This window comes from Sturnira hondurensis, unplaced genomic scaffold, assembly GCF_014824575.4.
Source record: "Sturnira hondurensis isolate 20B ecotype Veracruz unplaced genomic scaffold, ASM1482457v3 Scaffold0005220, whole genome shotgun sequence".
Taxonomy (NCBI): Eukaryota; Metazoa; Chordata; class Mammalia; order Chiroptera; family Phyllostomidae; genus Sturnira; species Sturnira hondurensis.
This window is the reverse complement of record NW_028077851.1, coordinates 302,505-319,034: the sequence shown is the minus strand read 5'-3', so window position 1 is coordinate 319,034 and position 16,530 is coordinate 302,505. Positions and strand designations below refer to the sequence as shown.

Sequence of the window (16,530 nt, the reverse complement as noted above, 5' to 3'; positions counted from 1 at the left end):
GACATGGAAACAACCTAAGTGTCTGACAATGGGTGAACTGATAAAGACATTGTGGTGTCTATATACAATGGAATGTTATTCAGCCTTAAAAAAGGACACCCTGCCATTTGCAACAACACGGATGAACCTGGAGGGCATTGTGCTAAGTGAAATAATCCAGACACAGAAAGGAAAAAAACCTGCATGATCTCACCAATGTGCAGGATCTTTAAGAATCAAACACATAGAAAATCAAATACATAAGAGTATTAGGGTGGTTACCAGGGGCAGAGAGGTGGGAAAATGGGCAGATGTTATGTAGGATGAATGAGTCCAGAGATCTAATGTGTAGCAGGGCTCCTACAGCTCATAATATTGAATCCTGGAAATTTACTAAGAGATTTCATGAGCTCTCATCTCACACACACACACACACACACAAAGGTAATTATGGGAGAAGATATGTCAATTAGTACCCAAGAGTCCAATACCTTGGCCTTGAGATTCTCCTACATTCCAAACACTATCTAAATAAGACTGGAATGCTTTTCTGGACAGCTTTAAAAAAAAGAGGAGAGTCTGTTCAACTATTTCACAAGTTGATTAGTAAAAATAAACTCTAAATTTAATTCTTATATAGATGGGAGGAGGGCACAGAAACTCCAACCAGAGTTCATTCCACAGGCTGCAGGAGTGGCACCAGTACACACGTCTCTGCCGGTTCTGACGTAACAGTTAAGGCGTGTATTAGCAAAGGTTTTAAAGCTGCAAGGCTGGATGCCAGACTAGTCTCCATAGTTATCTTTTATGGGGGTCTGATTACAGGGTTCATAAACTTTCTATTTTGGGAATTTTTGTAAAGTCTGAATTTCACAATCAGTGAAACTTCAAGTTGTTCATAACAAATTCACTCATTATAATGAAGGATTTTACCATCCTTTGCTTCCTATAAATGTTTTATGATCCAGCAGTGCAGTGTTGTAATATTTTTAAGTTGGCTCGCTAGCTTTCTATTTGTTTTAAAAAATTTTATATCCTCAATGGCTGAACCTATGACACATCAAAAGATCAATACAATCTATATAAAATCACTGTTCTATTTACTGTGATTAACAGCCTGATCTTAACAGTGAAACATTTGAAAACGGTGTCCCAGGTCTGACAGATTCTGGTGAACAAAGGTTCACTCTTTCTGTACCAAAGAGCAACAGTAATTTGATCAAGTAAATGTTCATATAAAGGATAACTAATATCTTTTTTCAACCAAGAGTATACAATTCCTTTCATTTTATTTTTTTAACAATTTCTATATATGCTTAAAATTAAGTATACTGGAGAAAAGAAACCATATCAATGGATCCAACTCATTGTTCTAAAAACTGGTAAATGAAAACAAAGAATCAAATATATTATCTTCTCTCTCCCTTATGCACTAGCTTAAAAAAATTGTACCTACCTCTAGCAAAAAGGAGTCCAACAACACCAGCAAACCCAATAACACCAAGTCTTGGAAAAAATCCAGGAGGTGCATTTTGAAGATATTCATAGCTGTCTACAATCAAATCAGACAAGGAAACAGTTTCATAAATTGCTCATTAAAGGAACAAAACAAATCTTAAAGTCTAACTAGTATTGTAGTATCAAATGCTTTTCAAATAATGTATTCTTGGCTTTTGGCTAACATGCTTCTTTTCAACACATTCTTTGTACGTGATAAACACGATTTACTATTCACATAGCACGTATCCAATTTCTAAACACTTTTGGTCTGACATCCTACTAACAGTAATGTTAGATTACCCTCATATTTCTAAAGGCTACAGACGTGAATCAACTATTCACGCAGGGAGAAATACAAATACAGGGATATCCAAACTCCTGTTATCCCAACACAGAAACACAGAACACACACGGACCTTGGAGATACTGAGGGTTCGGTTCCAGACCACCACAATAAAGCGAGTCACACGAATTTTTTGGTTTCCCAGTGCATATAGAAGTTATGTTTCTACTGTGGTGCAGTCTATTAAGTGTGCATTATGTCTAAAAGAGCAATGTATAATATCTTAAGTAACACGTATTTTACTGCTAAAAAATGCTAACTACCATCTGAGCCTGTTGGAAAATCTGGTGCTGACAGACCTGCTTAGTGCAGGGTTGCCAAAAGGTCCAACTTGTTGAAAAAAAAAATCAATAAAGCGAAGCACAAAAAAATGAGGTATGCCTGAATATTTGGATAAATCTATGACTCTCAGAAGCTTTGCTGCCTGTTCTTGATGCTCAGCAACCAAGTACATTAAACTCAAGGAAAAAAATACTTTTTGTCTTCTGAACTCATTATTTGAACCCAAGAACAGAACAAATTTGGATAATGAAGGGACCTTGTAACACAAGTGTATGTGGGGAAATCGTCACCATTGGTAGTGGTAAAATACATAAAAATCAAAGCAACACGTGAGTCTCTCTGCCACGACTAAACACGCTTTATACCTCATTCACATGACCCCGCATCTCCTCTCCTCTCCACTGAGCCAATCCCCCCAAATAACAGCCAGTTTGCGTCCTAATTCCTCAGAAAAGCTTTTCCTATGCTCATCAGCCCATAGCTCTCCTCCTCCTCTACAGTCCCATCATATTTATTCTCTGTACCATAATTTGGTATCTACTCCTATAGCACCTTGTTTAATTAAGCAGAGGTGTGTTTTATGTCTCCACAAGGAGAACATACATCCTTAATGGCGCACTGCCCCGACTCCTATGCTACTGTCCTCAGTGGTAACAGTGGATGTTCATTCAACAGGTCGTTTATTAAAAGTACTGCTATAAGTTGATGAATACTGAGTGAATTAACAAATGGCTTTTAGCTGGGTGATGACTTAAAAAGGCTCACATCTCTTCCTCAACGTCATCTTCAACGGTCTGCTTCCAGTTCCCGGCACGTGCAACACTGAGTTGTCCATCCAAGCCTTGGTGGTACCGTGCCCTCTATGTGGCCGCCTTTATTTCTTCAATATTTATCCCAGAAATCCCTCCCTGACTGTTTCCATCTTCCCAGTCTCTATTAAACTAGCCTCCTCCCTCTGCACCTTTGAGAGTGGTCTGGGATTGTCTCTGTGTTTATGCTAATATTGAATAATTTATTATGCAAAGCAGTGGCTGGGACCACTGTTGTAATCAGCCTCGATCTTCAGTGCTTGCCATTGTGATGACTTATGTAGAACTGAAGTAAATGGAATACTCAGTAATTCTCTCTCCCAGATAATACCAGACACATGTCAGTTTTCCTTTTCCTGGGTTCTTTGAGAAGTGTGGTGATCATTTTAAATATTACTATAGGGCTTGTGTTGTTGGTACTAATTCCTGACTGGTCTTTCACTTACTTTGCCTTTAACCTTAATTTTCTATATTCTGCCCTGGCTGGTGTGACCCAGTGGACTGAGCGCCAGCCTGTGAAGCAAAGGGTCACCAATTCGATTCCCAGTCTGGGCACACGCCTGGGTTGCGGGCCAGGTCCCCAGTTGGGGGCATGCGAGAGGCGACAGCTATCTCTCACACACATATGTTTCTCTCCCTCTCTTTCTCCCTCCCTTTTACTCTCTCTAAAAATAAAAATAAATTCTTTTAAAAATAAAAATTTTAAAAGATGTTGGTTATTAACCCACGTGAATAATTTAAAGAACCAGTAGGCTATTACTAACTATGTCTGTCTTCAAATGGAAAATGTCTTTATCTGGTAGTTTCAGGGCTATCAGCTCATCAATACCCTATGATAATCTGTGCGAAGAAATAAACTATACTCATTTTCTTTTCTTCTGTCATGGAAGCAAACACTTGCAAAAATAAGAGTTTAATTTGTCAAGATGCCCAATAAGGGGAATGAAATATGTTACCACTTCCTGGCTGAGATTAGTCAACACATACACTGTGAATGAGTCTATGTGATAAGTGATTATGAAAAACAGTCAAGGACAATAAAAACCAACGAAGGCAGCTTTCTTGAGTAAGCCAGCACCTTTCCCCATCCCCTTCTTTCCCCAGGGCAGTATCACAGTATGAGTCTCTGTCTGCCTTTGTCTTTCTGTCTGTCTGTCTGTCTGTCCTCCCTCCCTCCTTCCACACACATCTTTCTGCTCCTCCTTCCCCCAGGTGCTTTCTCTCTGCCTTTCTTTTCCCCAAACTCCAAGGGCCCTTCTTTTGCTTCTATAACTCCTTTCCTGAGCCCACAGAGCCCAGCTGGCTCACCTTTGCTACCTGTGACTTTCTAAATAGACTTTCTCTCATAAATTGAAAAATAAAAAATAAGAACCAATGAAAAATGTAAAACCACCACTAACTGTGCAATAAGGCCTTTCCTAGGCACACCAACCCAGTTCCTTCCTGCCTTTAAACTTCTATAAAATGCATTAAGAGCTGTGCATAAGAGCTCTCCTGATTCGGAAAAACTATTGATGAGTTAGTGCAGGTCAGTGTGAGTTAGGGGCATTGCACCTAGAATAAATGTAAAGAAAAAAAACACAGGAAATCTGCACTTGCTAGCACAACAATCCTAACGATGTCGAAGAGACTTACCTGAATGTCTGGGGATACTAATCCTCTGAAACCTGATGAAAGTAACAGATCACCTTTCCAGAAAAAAAAAATCTACGTAGCTCTAAAATTCTGCATACCATTTTAAGGAATTCACAGCTCTCCTTGAAACCCATCCATGGAACCCAGTTAAAGAGTGCAATGTAAATGAAGAAACTGATTTTACATCATTAAAAATCAACTTACCTAACCCCCACTGAACCAAACTTTGCATCTTGGGCTCAGTTTGGGAGTACATTTCCTAAAATGGTGAACAGAAAATGAATGAGTAGGATTTGCTGATTAGAAAGTAACAATAAATGTATTTGTCTTTACTTAATAAATTATCACGTTATTAACACTTTTTGAACAAAGATTTTCTGTCGGTCTGGACTTTTTGTGTTCTGTATTATCTTGTGTAATCTCCCCTTCACCACAAATTGCTCAGCAGAATGGCTTATGACTGCCACAGGAAGCAAAGATTTCAAGTGGGGTGGTTTCAACAGCCCAGCCTCTTCATTCGCTATTAACGTACAAGAGAATGGACAAAAACCAGTCCCTTGATCATTAAAGCAACAATCCTTTCCCTGTGAGATTAAATCTGTCTTTCATGTTAAGTCTAATTCCTGATTTGTCATGACTTTAGAGCCTAATCTAAAGAACTGCCCATTTGAAGCAGGAATGACCAGCTTTAATGGGACAAAGAAGTCTACATCTAAGTTTGGAAAGACACTTATCCTAGTCCTAAAGCAAGGGAAGTGTTAACATTCTCTTAACAACAACAATAATAAAAAGGCTTTGCACATGAACAGATGATCCTACAGAAAACAAGGAACTAGTTAGAAGCTATGCACCTTCAAGAAGTCTACAGTGAAGATCAGAAAAGCGATGCGTGGGTATTAGAAGGCATCAGAACTAAGTTGCCACTTGGAAAAGGATTTTTAAATATAATTTAGCTCAAGTCAAAACAAATATACCTAATACTGTTAAATGAGCCTAAATAATAAACGCTAAATTTGGAGGAAGACATAAAAACATAAAATAACTATCCTGGCTGGTGTGGCTCAGTGGATTGAGTGCTGGTGTGAGAACCAAAGGGTCACTGGTTCAATTCCCAGTCAGGGCACATGCCTGGGTTGTAGACTGAGTCCCCAGTGGGGGGCACACAAGAGGCAACCCACACACTGATGTTTCTCTCCTTCTCTTTCTCCCTCCGTTCCCTTCTCTAAAATAAATAAAATGTTTTTTTTTAAAAAGAAAGAAAAGAAAAGCTATGGATCAACATCCAAAGTGACTGCCTACTTCTTTTCACTGCATAATCTTTTTACTATAAAGGAAAATTAAATTCGTTCTTGAAGAAATGGAATAGAAATTGTTGGCCTGAAAAATGAGCCAAGAATTAAAAATACTTCTATTCATGCAGACTTTATTCCATAGGAAAATGAAACCATTATAAACACACAAAATATTTAGAGGTACTGCAAATAAACATGTTGATAACCACTCTATCATCTGGAGAGGTATTTTGCTGCACTGAGGACTGTGCACAGATGAAAATGTAAAAAACAAAAAGCAACCTAGGTTGAATGCTAAAGAGACAAAATACTTTCAAAACCAAACAGAGAGAGAGAAATAACAGTAGTCATGCCTACATGATACAAAAACGTTTGCCAATCTTCTTTTTCCCCCTGAGATTTCACTTATTTGTTTTTAGAGAGAGGGGAAGGGAAGGAGAAAGAGGGAGAGAAACATCAATTTGTGGCTGCCTCTCGTATGGCCCCTACCTGGTACCTGGCCCACAACCCACGCATGCGCCCTGAGTGGGAATCAAACCAGTGTCACGTTAGTTTGCAGGCCTGCACTCAATCCTCTGAGCAACACCAACCAGGCACGTTGACCTTACTTTAACCACTAAGCATATGGTTTAAAAGTCTTCTAGAACAGCCATGTATGGTGTGGCTCAGTGGACTGAGTGCCAGCCTATGAACTGAAAGGTTACTGGTTTGATACCCAGTCAGGGCACATGCCTGGGTTGCAGGCCAGGACCCCAGGTGGGGGTGTGTGAGAGGCAAGTGACCCATGTTTCTCTCCCTTTCTACCTTCCTTCCCCTCTCTCTAGAAATAAATAACATCTTTAAAAAAGTCTTCTAGAACGAGAGGATAAAGTCTAAGTGTTTTTACAACACAATATAGTCTTTGGGTATTTCGTAACTCAATAATATGGTTATATTTATGTATAATGGCATAATTTATATTGTTGAAAGACTCTATGCTTACTATTTTCTTTCTAAATTGGCTCAGCAGTGACATAAAGTAAAAATCTTTAAATAAGTTCTGGGTGAAAATTGAGTTTGTAAGTCTCAAGCAAAGTAAATGTAGATCATGTCACACGCACACATCTACATGCTTTTTACTAATTTTCATCAATTTTCAAAACCAAGTACAGCAAATACATGGATCATGGCTCACGGAAGCATTCTGTAGATTGTAAACTTCAGTTTTAGACGTTAAAAACGACAGAATGCCTTCCTGAAACACAAAGCCTGATCTAAAACCTGAGCGGTGACAGAAGCCAATCTGTATAAGGAGCTCTTGGATTACTGGGGCAAATAGTTCAGTACTTGAATATGTAATTCCACCTTTTTTTTTTTTTTAGTTATTTACCCTCCTATTACAGCACTCAAAATGCTCTGTAACAATTACTATCTAAAGTGGTACTGATTTGCAGAATCTCTGGCGGGTGGAGTGGGGGACAGGGGACTTCCCAATTTTGACATAAATGGTTACATTGTATCCTTTTCCTTCCTCTAGACAATAGTGTTTTCATAGCTGTGACCAACAAGATACTTACCAGCCCTCCACTCCCTGGTCCTGCGCTAGACCTACCCAGTGGGAGGGAAATTCTCTGTGCAGCTATGGCAACAGGAACCACCAGGTAGCCAGGGCTCTCTGCTCAACCGCCCCCCACCTCTCAGATGGCATTGATGAACACTTATAAGTCGGGCACTCTTAGGCTGGAGCCCTTTATCATGCCTTTTTCTGAAAACATACAGCTGATACAGATTTCTTGCTAAGGACTCTAAACAGGAATGCGTTCCCTCCATTTCCAGAGGAGCTGTACCTGACACCGACTGGTATATGGCTCACAATACTGTCGAAGGTGTGAGATGCTCTCTTCAAGTTGAGTCCTTGGCTCCTCCACATATTTAGATTCACTCTCCGGAACGGAGTAGAGTGAAAGCTGCATACATTAAAAAACAGAACAAAAAAATTAAAATGTCTAAACAGCAATCAGATAACGCAATCAATGATCAAAATTGTAAGTACTGTAATACAAATGAACTGCAATTCTAATAACTCATGAACTGCAGACACTCTAAGGGCTGTGTGCATCCTAAACCTTCCTTCAGAGGATCTCTGTACCTTACTTACTACCTTTTTCTAAAAAAGATTTCCAACTTCCTTTTTTAAAAGAGTTTGTCGGTTTATTTTCAGAGAGATGGGAAGAGAGGGAGAAAGAGAGGGAAAGAAACATCGATCCATTGACCCTCACACACCACAAACTGTGTCCTGACTAGGAAACAAACCGTGACCTTTTGCTTTGCAGAACAACGCCCAACCCACTGAGCCACACCAGCCAGGGCACCTTACTTATTACCTTAATCAATAAGGCCAAGGCCAAGAGGGCAAGGCTATGAGGTGTTCTACTATCCACCTACCACCTTACCGGTAGCAGACAAAGCAGCTCCCCTTTATTTGTTTTATATACTAAAATTTGTTATTTCCCCTTCAATTTCATTTAGAAAAAGGACAATATTACCCTAAAGGGTGTGTTGGATTGGGGTTTTAAAAAAAGCTTGAGCCCTGGCTGGTGTGGCTCAGTGGGTTGAGAGTCAATCTGCAAACTGAACGGTCACCAGTTCGATTCCTAGTCAGAGCATATGCCTGGGTTGAGGGCCAGGTTCCCAGTCGGGGATGTGTGAAAAGCAGTCATTGGATGTTTCTTTCTCATACCAGTGTCTTCCTCCCTCTCATTCTCCCTCCCTTTCTCTCTCTCTCTCTCTAAAAAATAAATAAATATATATATATTTTAAAAAGCTTGAGAGTAACTGAAGAGCATGTTACATATTTCAAACGATCAGTCTGGTGCTAACCAAACCAGGACAGCGGGTTCGTTCCCCATCCAGAGAAGAAACCTTTCACAGCCACCAGGGGCTGCCTTCTTCACCCTCAAAAATGCCACTGCCCCAAGGCCTGAGAAGAAGAGAGTAAAGGGCAAAAGATAAGCTAATTAGTTTTATGTAAACGTGGTCGAGTAACCTTGCTGGCAACTGAAGGTAGACCTTTAGGTCACTTGACTCAGTCTGAACAGAAACCAAATACCCAAAATAATCCATTGCAAGTATAGACAAAAAGACTGTAAACAATAGAAAGAAGATTTCTTGTTTTGTTTCTTTAGTATTCGTTAATCATCTCCTTGTGAGCCACTAATCTGGCCAAGAAGCAGAATGAGGCCCGGTTTTAACTTCTTAGGAAAAATGCACGTTTTCCTGGCTGGATAAGCAGTAGTCTAGAGCCGGGCAGATCACTCAGAAGCAAATTGTGCTTACATTCTACTGCAACACAGCGGATTCCTCACTAAAAAAATCTAAGAAATATTATATGTACCATTAACTAAAATGTATCTGTTGAAAAAGCCATTCTAGTAGCTTCCCACAAAGAAAAATACACCATAAGGAAATATATTTCCTCCTATTAAACATCCTCTAAAAATGTCACATCTGCCTGATACACAATTTGCATCCTTCCTATAGTAAGTAAATCAGATGTTCAAAACTATTTCACAAGACGAACAGCATGTTACCTCATTAACCTTCACGGAAGTTTTGTGCGGTGAGTCCTTTTTCTGTGATGCATAGACTTTGAAGGTGAGCAGACTCAGGCTGGCTGGCCCCACGGACCTCTGAATTACCTGAAACACAGAAGCAACCTTAAGCCTTCTCTCTCTCAGTGCTACAAAATGAATGTGTACAACATGAGCATCTTCCTAACCTCAGCCACTCCTGCCCTGAAAGGGTAACTGCGTCTTTTGAGAAGTAAATGTATTCCTGAAAGTTCATGGAAGTCAGAACCTAAAATGCATGTTCTCAGGGACTTAATATTTCAGGTCATCTTGATCTTAATTTCCCAAAGACAACAGTTTCTAAGTTTTTCTACTTAGCCTTTCAGGTAAAATAAATGATATATACATAAGAACATGCACCAACCACAAGGGAAGTTTTTAACGATCTCACTTAGTAATTCATGGAACAGATGCAGGTGACTTCTGTAATTCTACCAATCAAACTTTCAGAAGTTCCCTCTTTCCATTCCCATCCAGAGCTGGTCTCCCTTGATCTCAGTTCCCAAACTCAATCTCTTTCTGTGCCTTGCTCTCCCTGGCTGGGAGTCACTCACACCCAGTGACTTGCAGATATAAAGCTCTAGCCCAGAGCTCTCTCCTGAGCTACCAATTCACTCACACTACCACTGCTGGACACGGCCACTTGGATGGGACCCAAGCTCCCCAGATCAAGCATGTCTAAGACCAACTCATCAGGATCGTGTCTGTGCCTCCAAGCCCCCACTAGGCCCAATGGGTGGATGTGTGCTGTGGAATCAAGTCAGAAAGCTTTTTCTCAATAACCCCTACATTTACACAGCTCTCGACCGTCTAGCATCTTTTCCCCAGCCCTGTCCCTCTTCCTCTACTTTCTCACCCACCTAGACAACCCAGTCAGAAACTCTGAGGTCATCCTTCACCACCAGCCCCATTCTATTGGTCATTAAATCCTTTTAATTCTGCCTATTAGATGATGGCAATTCACTCTTTCTTGAGATCCCCTCCTGTACAGTTTTCCTTTGGGACCTCATTTCTTTCCTGGATTATTTTAGCAGCATTAAACTGCTCACCTGGCCTCTGATGACCACATTGTGAAGGAATGATCTTCGTAAACAACCAAACCTGATTATCTTCTACCCTCATTGAGATCTTTGGTAACTCATTACCCAGGACTTTTTCGGGGTCTAACAAGGCCTATGAAAATCTCACCCCAACCACCTCCTCTAACCTCATCTCTGTCATTCTGCCTTCTCCCGCAAAACCTGAACTCCCTGTGCTCCTCCCATGCTGCTTTCCAGCTTCAGGGGTTCACACACGCCGATTCCTCTGCCTAGGACGTTTTATGTTTGCTTTGTCCTTCTGTACAACTGCCTAAAAGCAGAGAGATTCAGTGCTTTTCTTTTCTTATGTGTCTATTTATGTCTGTCAAGTTCTCCCTGCAAGACTGGAAGCCCTTTCAGGATAGGGCCATGTCTTACTTTGTATTCCTAGTGCCCAGGACTGCCCAGCATATAAGAAATGCCCAATAACTGTTTACTGCCTGCCTGCGTGGACAGAGGGAGGTGAAAAAGAAATTACTGACTTATTCTAAGTACTTAGGCATGACTTAGCACCGCAGAAATCATGTTGCTGAGATTTGCAGGGCCTGCAATGTGAAAGACTGGGCTATTCTGTAATATTCACAAAACATATATAAAACATAACAAAAGTGTCCATTGAAATGTATGGCATGCCTGGAGTCACACACAAAAAAGAAAATTCCCATATTTCAGAAGCAACCAAAGAGCTAGAAGTTATTTTTAAGAAGTTACTACTTTAACTGCTTTAAAAATAATTAACACACCCTGAAAGTATTATGTGTTCATCCTGAAACGTTGTAATTTCGAAGAAATATTGCTACAAATTCCTTTTGCTTCCAGGGTAAAGGTCAGCCAGTTACTGCTGATGCAGTCAGTGTGGTCCCTCCCTGCACCCCAGGAGAGGGCCTGTTAGGCTGCGGGTATTGGGAGATGTCTGGAGATGTCAGCTCATGCTCTCTGCCCTCTAGGTCTACCCACCACCAACTAATAATACTGCTTGAACTGGGGACTTTCTACTCAGCCAGCTGGCCCCACCCTGGACTTTGTTCCCGATTCCCTTCCTCATGGGCAATAGCTGGTGCCTGGCACTTTTCTCACTCCTCACCCAGCACGGGAGCCTCTGAGCCTTTCAGGTTCATGTTGTCCCCTATGTTCACCCTCGTTTGATATGACACCTTACGTTAACCTTATTAAGTCTCTGCTTTCAATGATTATTCCTACCTATTTTCCACATATTTCATTTTTCATCTCATGGCCTTCTACTGTTTTAACTCAGATCTCTACTTTTTACGTTTTTAATGATTTTTTCTTTTCAATCTCAGCTTATTTTTACAATTTAACATTTTACTGGATTCCTGATTATTCCTCTCTACTTTATTTTCCACCGTTTCCCATTTTTTCTCCTTTTAACATTACACTAAGCCTGCCCCTTTGTTGCCCAAGTTGCTCTCCTTCCACTGCTCCCAAAAGTCTACCACACAAGCCGCCCTCACTCCCGCTCCACGGCAAGAATTCAGCCACAGGCCCGAGGCACCCAACAAAGCCCTCTCCTTGGGTTGCCCTTTCAGCTCCCTGCAGGCTCTCAACAAATTAACAAAGAGTAAACAAATAAAGAGTAAAACAAACATCATCCCAGGAGATTTGAGAGATCCACAGACAAACACTCTCCAGGGGCAAAGAGCACATAATTTACTTCAGGGTTTCTCAATCTTAGCGCTGTTGACATTTGAGGCTGGATCATTCTTTGTCGTCAGGCCATCCTGTGCACTGTAGGAGGCTTAGCAGCACCCCTGGCCTGCACCCACTAGATGCCAGGAGCACCCCCCTCCCCATCAAGAATCAAAAATGTCTCCAGACCCCGCCAAAAGTCTCCCGGGGGTGCCCACCAACCCCCACTTAGAAGCACTGATTTACTTCAATTAACATTTGCTGACATCTCTCACCATCTAGACTTTAAGAACCTCTGTACGTTTCAAACTGAACAGCCTCAAACCTCATACACAGTAATAGAAATCAGAACACTCGATGCTTGGGGATTAAGTGTGGAAGGGGAGGTAGACTTACCGAGAAGGGGGTGACGGAAATGTTCTATATTTTGACTGACATGTGGGTTACAGACGGTATAAAGGATAGGTAGCACTGAATGCTCGAGGAAAACCACAGGAGGAGCCTGGGTAAAAGGTCCACAGGCAGACAAGCCTGATGCTGATGTGCTTCCCAACCCCCTGGCTGGTTCACTCTCCTTTCTGGCACCAAAGGGGGCTCTTCTTGGGGACAAACTACCCCATTCTGCATTGGCCAGACCAGATGTTATCGTGATTGGGAACTGCGGACACTGGACCCCTGCCAGGTGGCTATCATAATTTGTTCGAGTTCATATTGAGTACTCAGGCTAACCCATTCAGTATCAGAATTTAAAAAGAAAAAGGCCATTAAAATGTGCCGAGATCACCCCCAGGTATGTATGTATGAGGGCAAAAGAAGCACTTTCTTCAATCTTCTGTCTCCCCAAGGAAGTAAAAGAACACTAATCTGAAAGTTCAGTGTTCTGAAGAAAGATTTAACCAACTTCCATGGTGTGGGTCATAATCACTGAAGCTCTGGAATTACCACCTCTCTCCTGTGGGTACTCCTATTGGGTTGTCGTGTAAAACCCGAACAAAAAGCTGTTCTCTCCCCATGAGACCCATTCAGGTACAACCAGATTGAAAGTACCTCCTGGGAAGTGAGATCTCCCCTGGACCATTTTTGATGAAGGGCTGGAACCTCTACCATGCATATACCCATGGCGTGATCACAGTCTGTCCCAGTGACAGTCCTTGAGAATCCTTGTTTGCCAGGCTCACCTCTCCACCCAGGGCAAATGGCTCAGCTCAGACAGTAGGTACAGATGTACCTTTCAAGGGCCCAGTAGAAATACTTGACTTTGGGTCAGAGTTCAGCTTGCTAGATCACAGTCAAGCCCACTATGTCAAGAGCTGCATCTTCAATGAGCACTGAGCTACAGCAACAGACTAAACTAGACCCAAAGGCTGTGCTGCTTTATATCACGCCTATCCTCTGGAGTGTACCCTTCAGTTATTAGATGCGACTCCCAGAAGTCAGCTGGTTGGGGGTCTCAAAGTAAGGGCCCCAATGTGTTGGCTGGTCTGGGGGTTGGTTTTGAATATAGGTGTAAGAAACCCATAGTCACAGCGAAAACTAAAATTTGGCTCAAACAAAAGTGAGCTGGGGACCTCATGGAAAGTGTCACTAAGTTCCCTGGCTCACATGGCTAAACTGTCTGTCTGATTCTACCCCCAGCAAGGTATCTTATACTCTCCCTATCAAGATATTGTCTCCATCTTAGACCTTTGAACTCTCTCTCTCATTGTCTTTCAACGTTTGTTTTACATAGTCCACAGGCGCCTTCACTGTCTACAGAAACTGAGCACCAAGACTGGCAGTTGTCCTTGTTTAGCAATAAAAGTGCGCTGCCCAGAATTCTGGTCCAGAACCCCAGGACCTCTTTCTCATTGTGTCCCAGTAAAATGGCTTTAAAGACAAAATCTGCAAGCTATTTAAATAAGCTACCCTCAAGGATATTTAGAAACGATGGGTCTCAAAACCCTGAAAACTGCCTTCATTTTTCAACTTTATGGAGAATCCAGTATATAGTCGTTCTCATCTCCAAAAAGAAGCACAAATTGGTAGGTACAAAGTAAGGATGTTAAGAACAGTATAGGAAATGGAGAAGCCAAAGAACTCATATGCATGACACATGGACATGAACTAAGGGGGGGGGACTGCTGGAGGGAATGGGGGTACTGGGAGGAGGGGGGGGAGGGAGAAAATTGGAACTGTAATAACACAATCAGGAAAATATACTTAAAAATAAAATAAAAACTTAAAAAAATAGACTATGATTAGGCCATGGCTGGGTATCCAGTTGGTTAGAGCACCATCCAGAGATACCAAGGTTGGGGGTTGGATCCCCGGTCAAGGCACATACAAGAAGCAACCAATGAATGCACAAAATAAGTGGAACAACAAATCGAATTTTCTTTCTCTCCTGCTCTCTCTCTCTCTCAAATCAATTTTAAAAAATAGCCTATGGTTAGAAGGCAGAATAGTGGATACCCTTAGCGAGCTAGAGAGTGACTAGAAGGGGCCACGAGGGTGTGGGAGAAAAAGAGGCCACACACTAACCCTGACAAACTCAGGGGTGACCTGAATGGTGGCCTTACAAACTAAGGGACCAAAGTAAGCACGTGGGATGGTCTGAAATTAAACCTTCCTAAGTAAAAGCAGTTCGTGGTGGACAGTCACATCCTAGGCCCATACTATCCTCTAACAAAGTCAGTCTTTACCTAACTGAGCCCATCCGTTGTGTTTTTATGTCTACAATAGCGTATCTTTAGAATGTGAGGGTAATTTCCATTTTTTCCAGACCCCTCAGGGCACAATCCCTCCCCGCAGCACAGACCTCAGAACCCTGCCTTGTAACCTTGTCTCCCCCACGCCATCTGCATGTGCCGCACAGGTGAACTGTTCACCATCCTGTACCCACCAGTGGAACAGGAGTATGTGTCTATCCCTTCTACTCTGTATCCAACCTCAGAGACTTCCTCGCTTTGCTTTCTCCTGCCTCCTTAATCTACCACCAATGGATTTCAAATAACCCCCTCATGTCTTCTCCTTTGATTCTGATGTATAAAGTGGTAAAACTGCCAATCTCTGGGGCATTTTCTCAGTCCACTGACATTTTGCTTCCCGGCAATTGTCATCAGTTTGGTTCAAATGCACTCACGAAAATTCTCTACAGGTTTGGACATTTCTCACATTGACAAGGGCTTCTAGAGTGCTCGATAGACTAGTATGGCCAGTTTGTAAAAGCTCACTTGTGATCTGTGTGCTCTACTGTATGCATATTTCAACACCAAGTTAAAAAGACTCTGTTTGCTTTCTTTCCTTTTTCCCTCCTCCCTTCACTACTCAAGGTACCTAAAACTGTTCTTCCCAAGGTCCCCCAGTTACTAAACTTCAATGGATATCTGGAATCTTGGTTGCACCCCGAAATGAGTAACACTCCATTGTCTCTGAACTCTCTTCCTTTGTTTCAAGATTCCCCTCTAGCTCCATTATGGGAGCTTTGTAGGGCACTCCTTCACTCTCATTACGGGTCTTCTCCTCCTCTGTCCATCTCTTCGAAGTTGATGAGTCCTTAACCCAGTCCTTAAGCCCTCTCCTCTTCTCACACCAAAGCAATTTCATTTAAATCTAAGGCTTTAAATCCAACCCTATGCTTTTGATGCCCAAATCAGCATTCCCAGCCAGGACCCTCTCTCTCCCTAAGCCTTAGGCTTGTGTGTCTAACTCCCCAGGGACACCTTCACCAGGTTTTTCAATTACTACCTCATAATGGATTTTCTTTCTCTAAAACCTGGTTTTCTCTGAGTTTCTCTACCTCATTTAATAGCCCTACAAGCCACACAGTCAAAGGACAACATCAAAGCAACTCTTTAATGAAACAATGAAAACAGACTTCAAAAGCAATAACATGTGGTCTCTGCCTCCACAATCTAATAAAGAGGATAAACAAATAACTACACCACCTGTGATAAGTGCACTAACAAACAAGGGACAGAAGTAACACAGAAAAAGGAATAATGTACCACAACTAGAAATTGCGGGAAACAACTGCAGAGACAACAGTGGAATCAACAATCAAAAAGTTTATGCCTGCCTGCTTGCCACCCTCCCTTCCTTTTTTTTTTTTTTTTTTTTTTTTTTTTTTTTTTTTTTTTTTAGTAAAGTCATCCATCAGATTGATGCTGAGACTCAGCATCATTAAGAACAGGCACCATAAAGAGAAGGAAGGTTTGGAACACGAGCATTTCTGACACGCCACAATCTTTTCAGCTACACCCATGAGTAGATGTAATTGCTAGACAAAGCAAATATAGGCAACCGTAAACCACGCTGTTACTTTAATATCAAAAGTTCTTTTTCTAAATCCTCACCTGAGGACATTTTTTTCATTGC

The 16,530-nt window shown here is 41.6% G+C and overlaps 1 protein-coding gene across 2 annotated transcripts in view; it reads right to left on the bottom strand.

Moving 5' to 3' along the window:
* Positions 1 to 16,530, bottom strand: part of APOO (apolipoprotein O) — a 54,795-nt gene that overhangs the window by 24,685 nt on the left and 13,580 nt on the right. For both annotated transcript variants that reach the window (XM_037046219.1, XM_037046220.1), the window contains exons 2-5: positions 9,410 to 9,517; positions 7,667 to 7,786; positions 4,753 to 4,807; positions 1,436 to 1,531 (exon numbers count right to left, since the gene is read on the bottom strand). In XM_037046219.1, the coding sequence (XP_036902114.1) occupies positions 1,436 to 1,531; positions 4,753 to 4,807; positions 7,667 to 7,786; positions 9,410 to 9,517 (379 nt within the window). The remainder of the gene's footprint in view (positions 1 to 1,435; positions 1,532 to 4,752; positions 4,808 to 7,666; positions 7,787 to 9,409; positions 9,518 to 16,530) is intronic.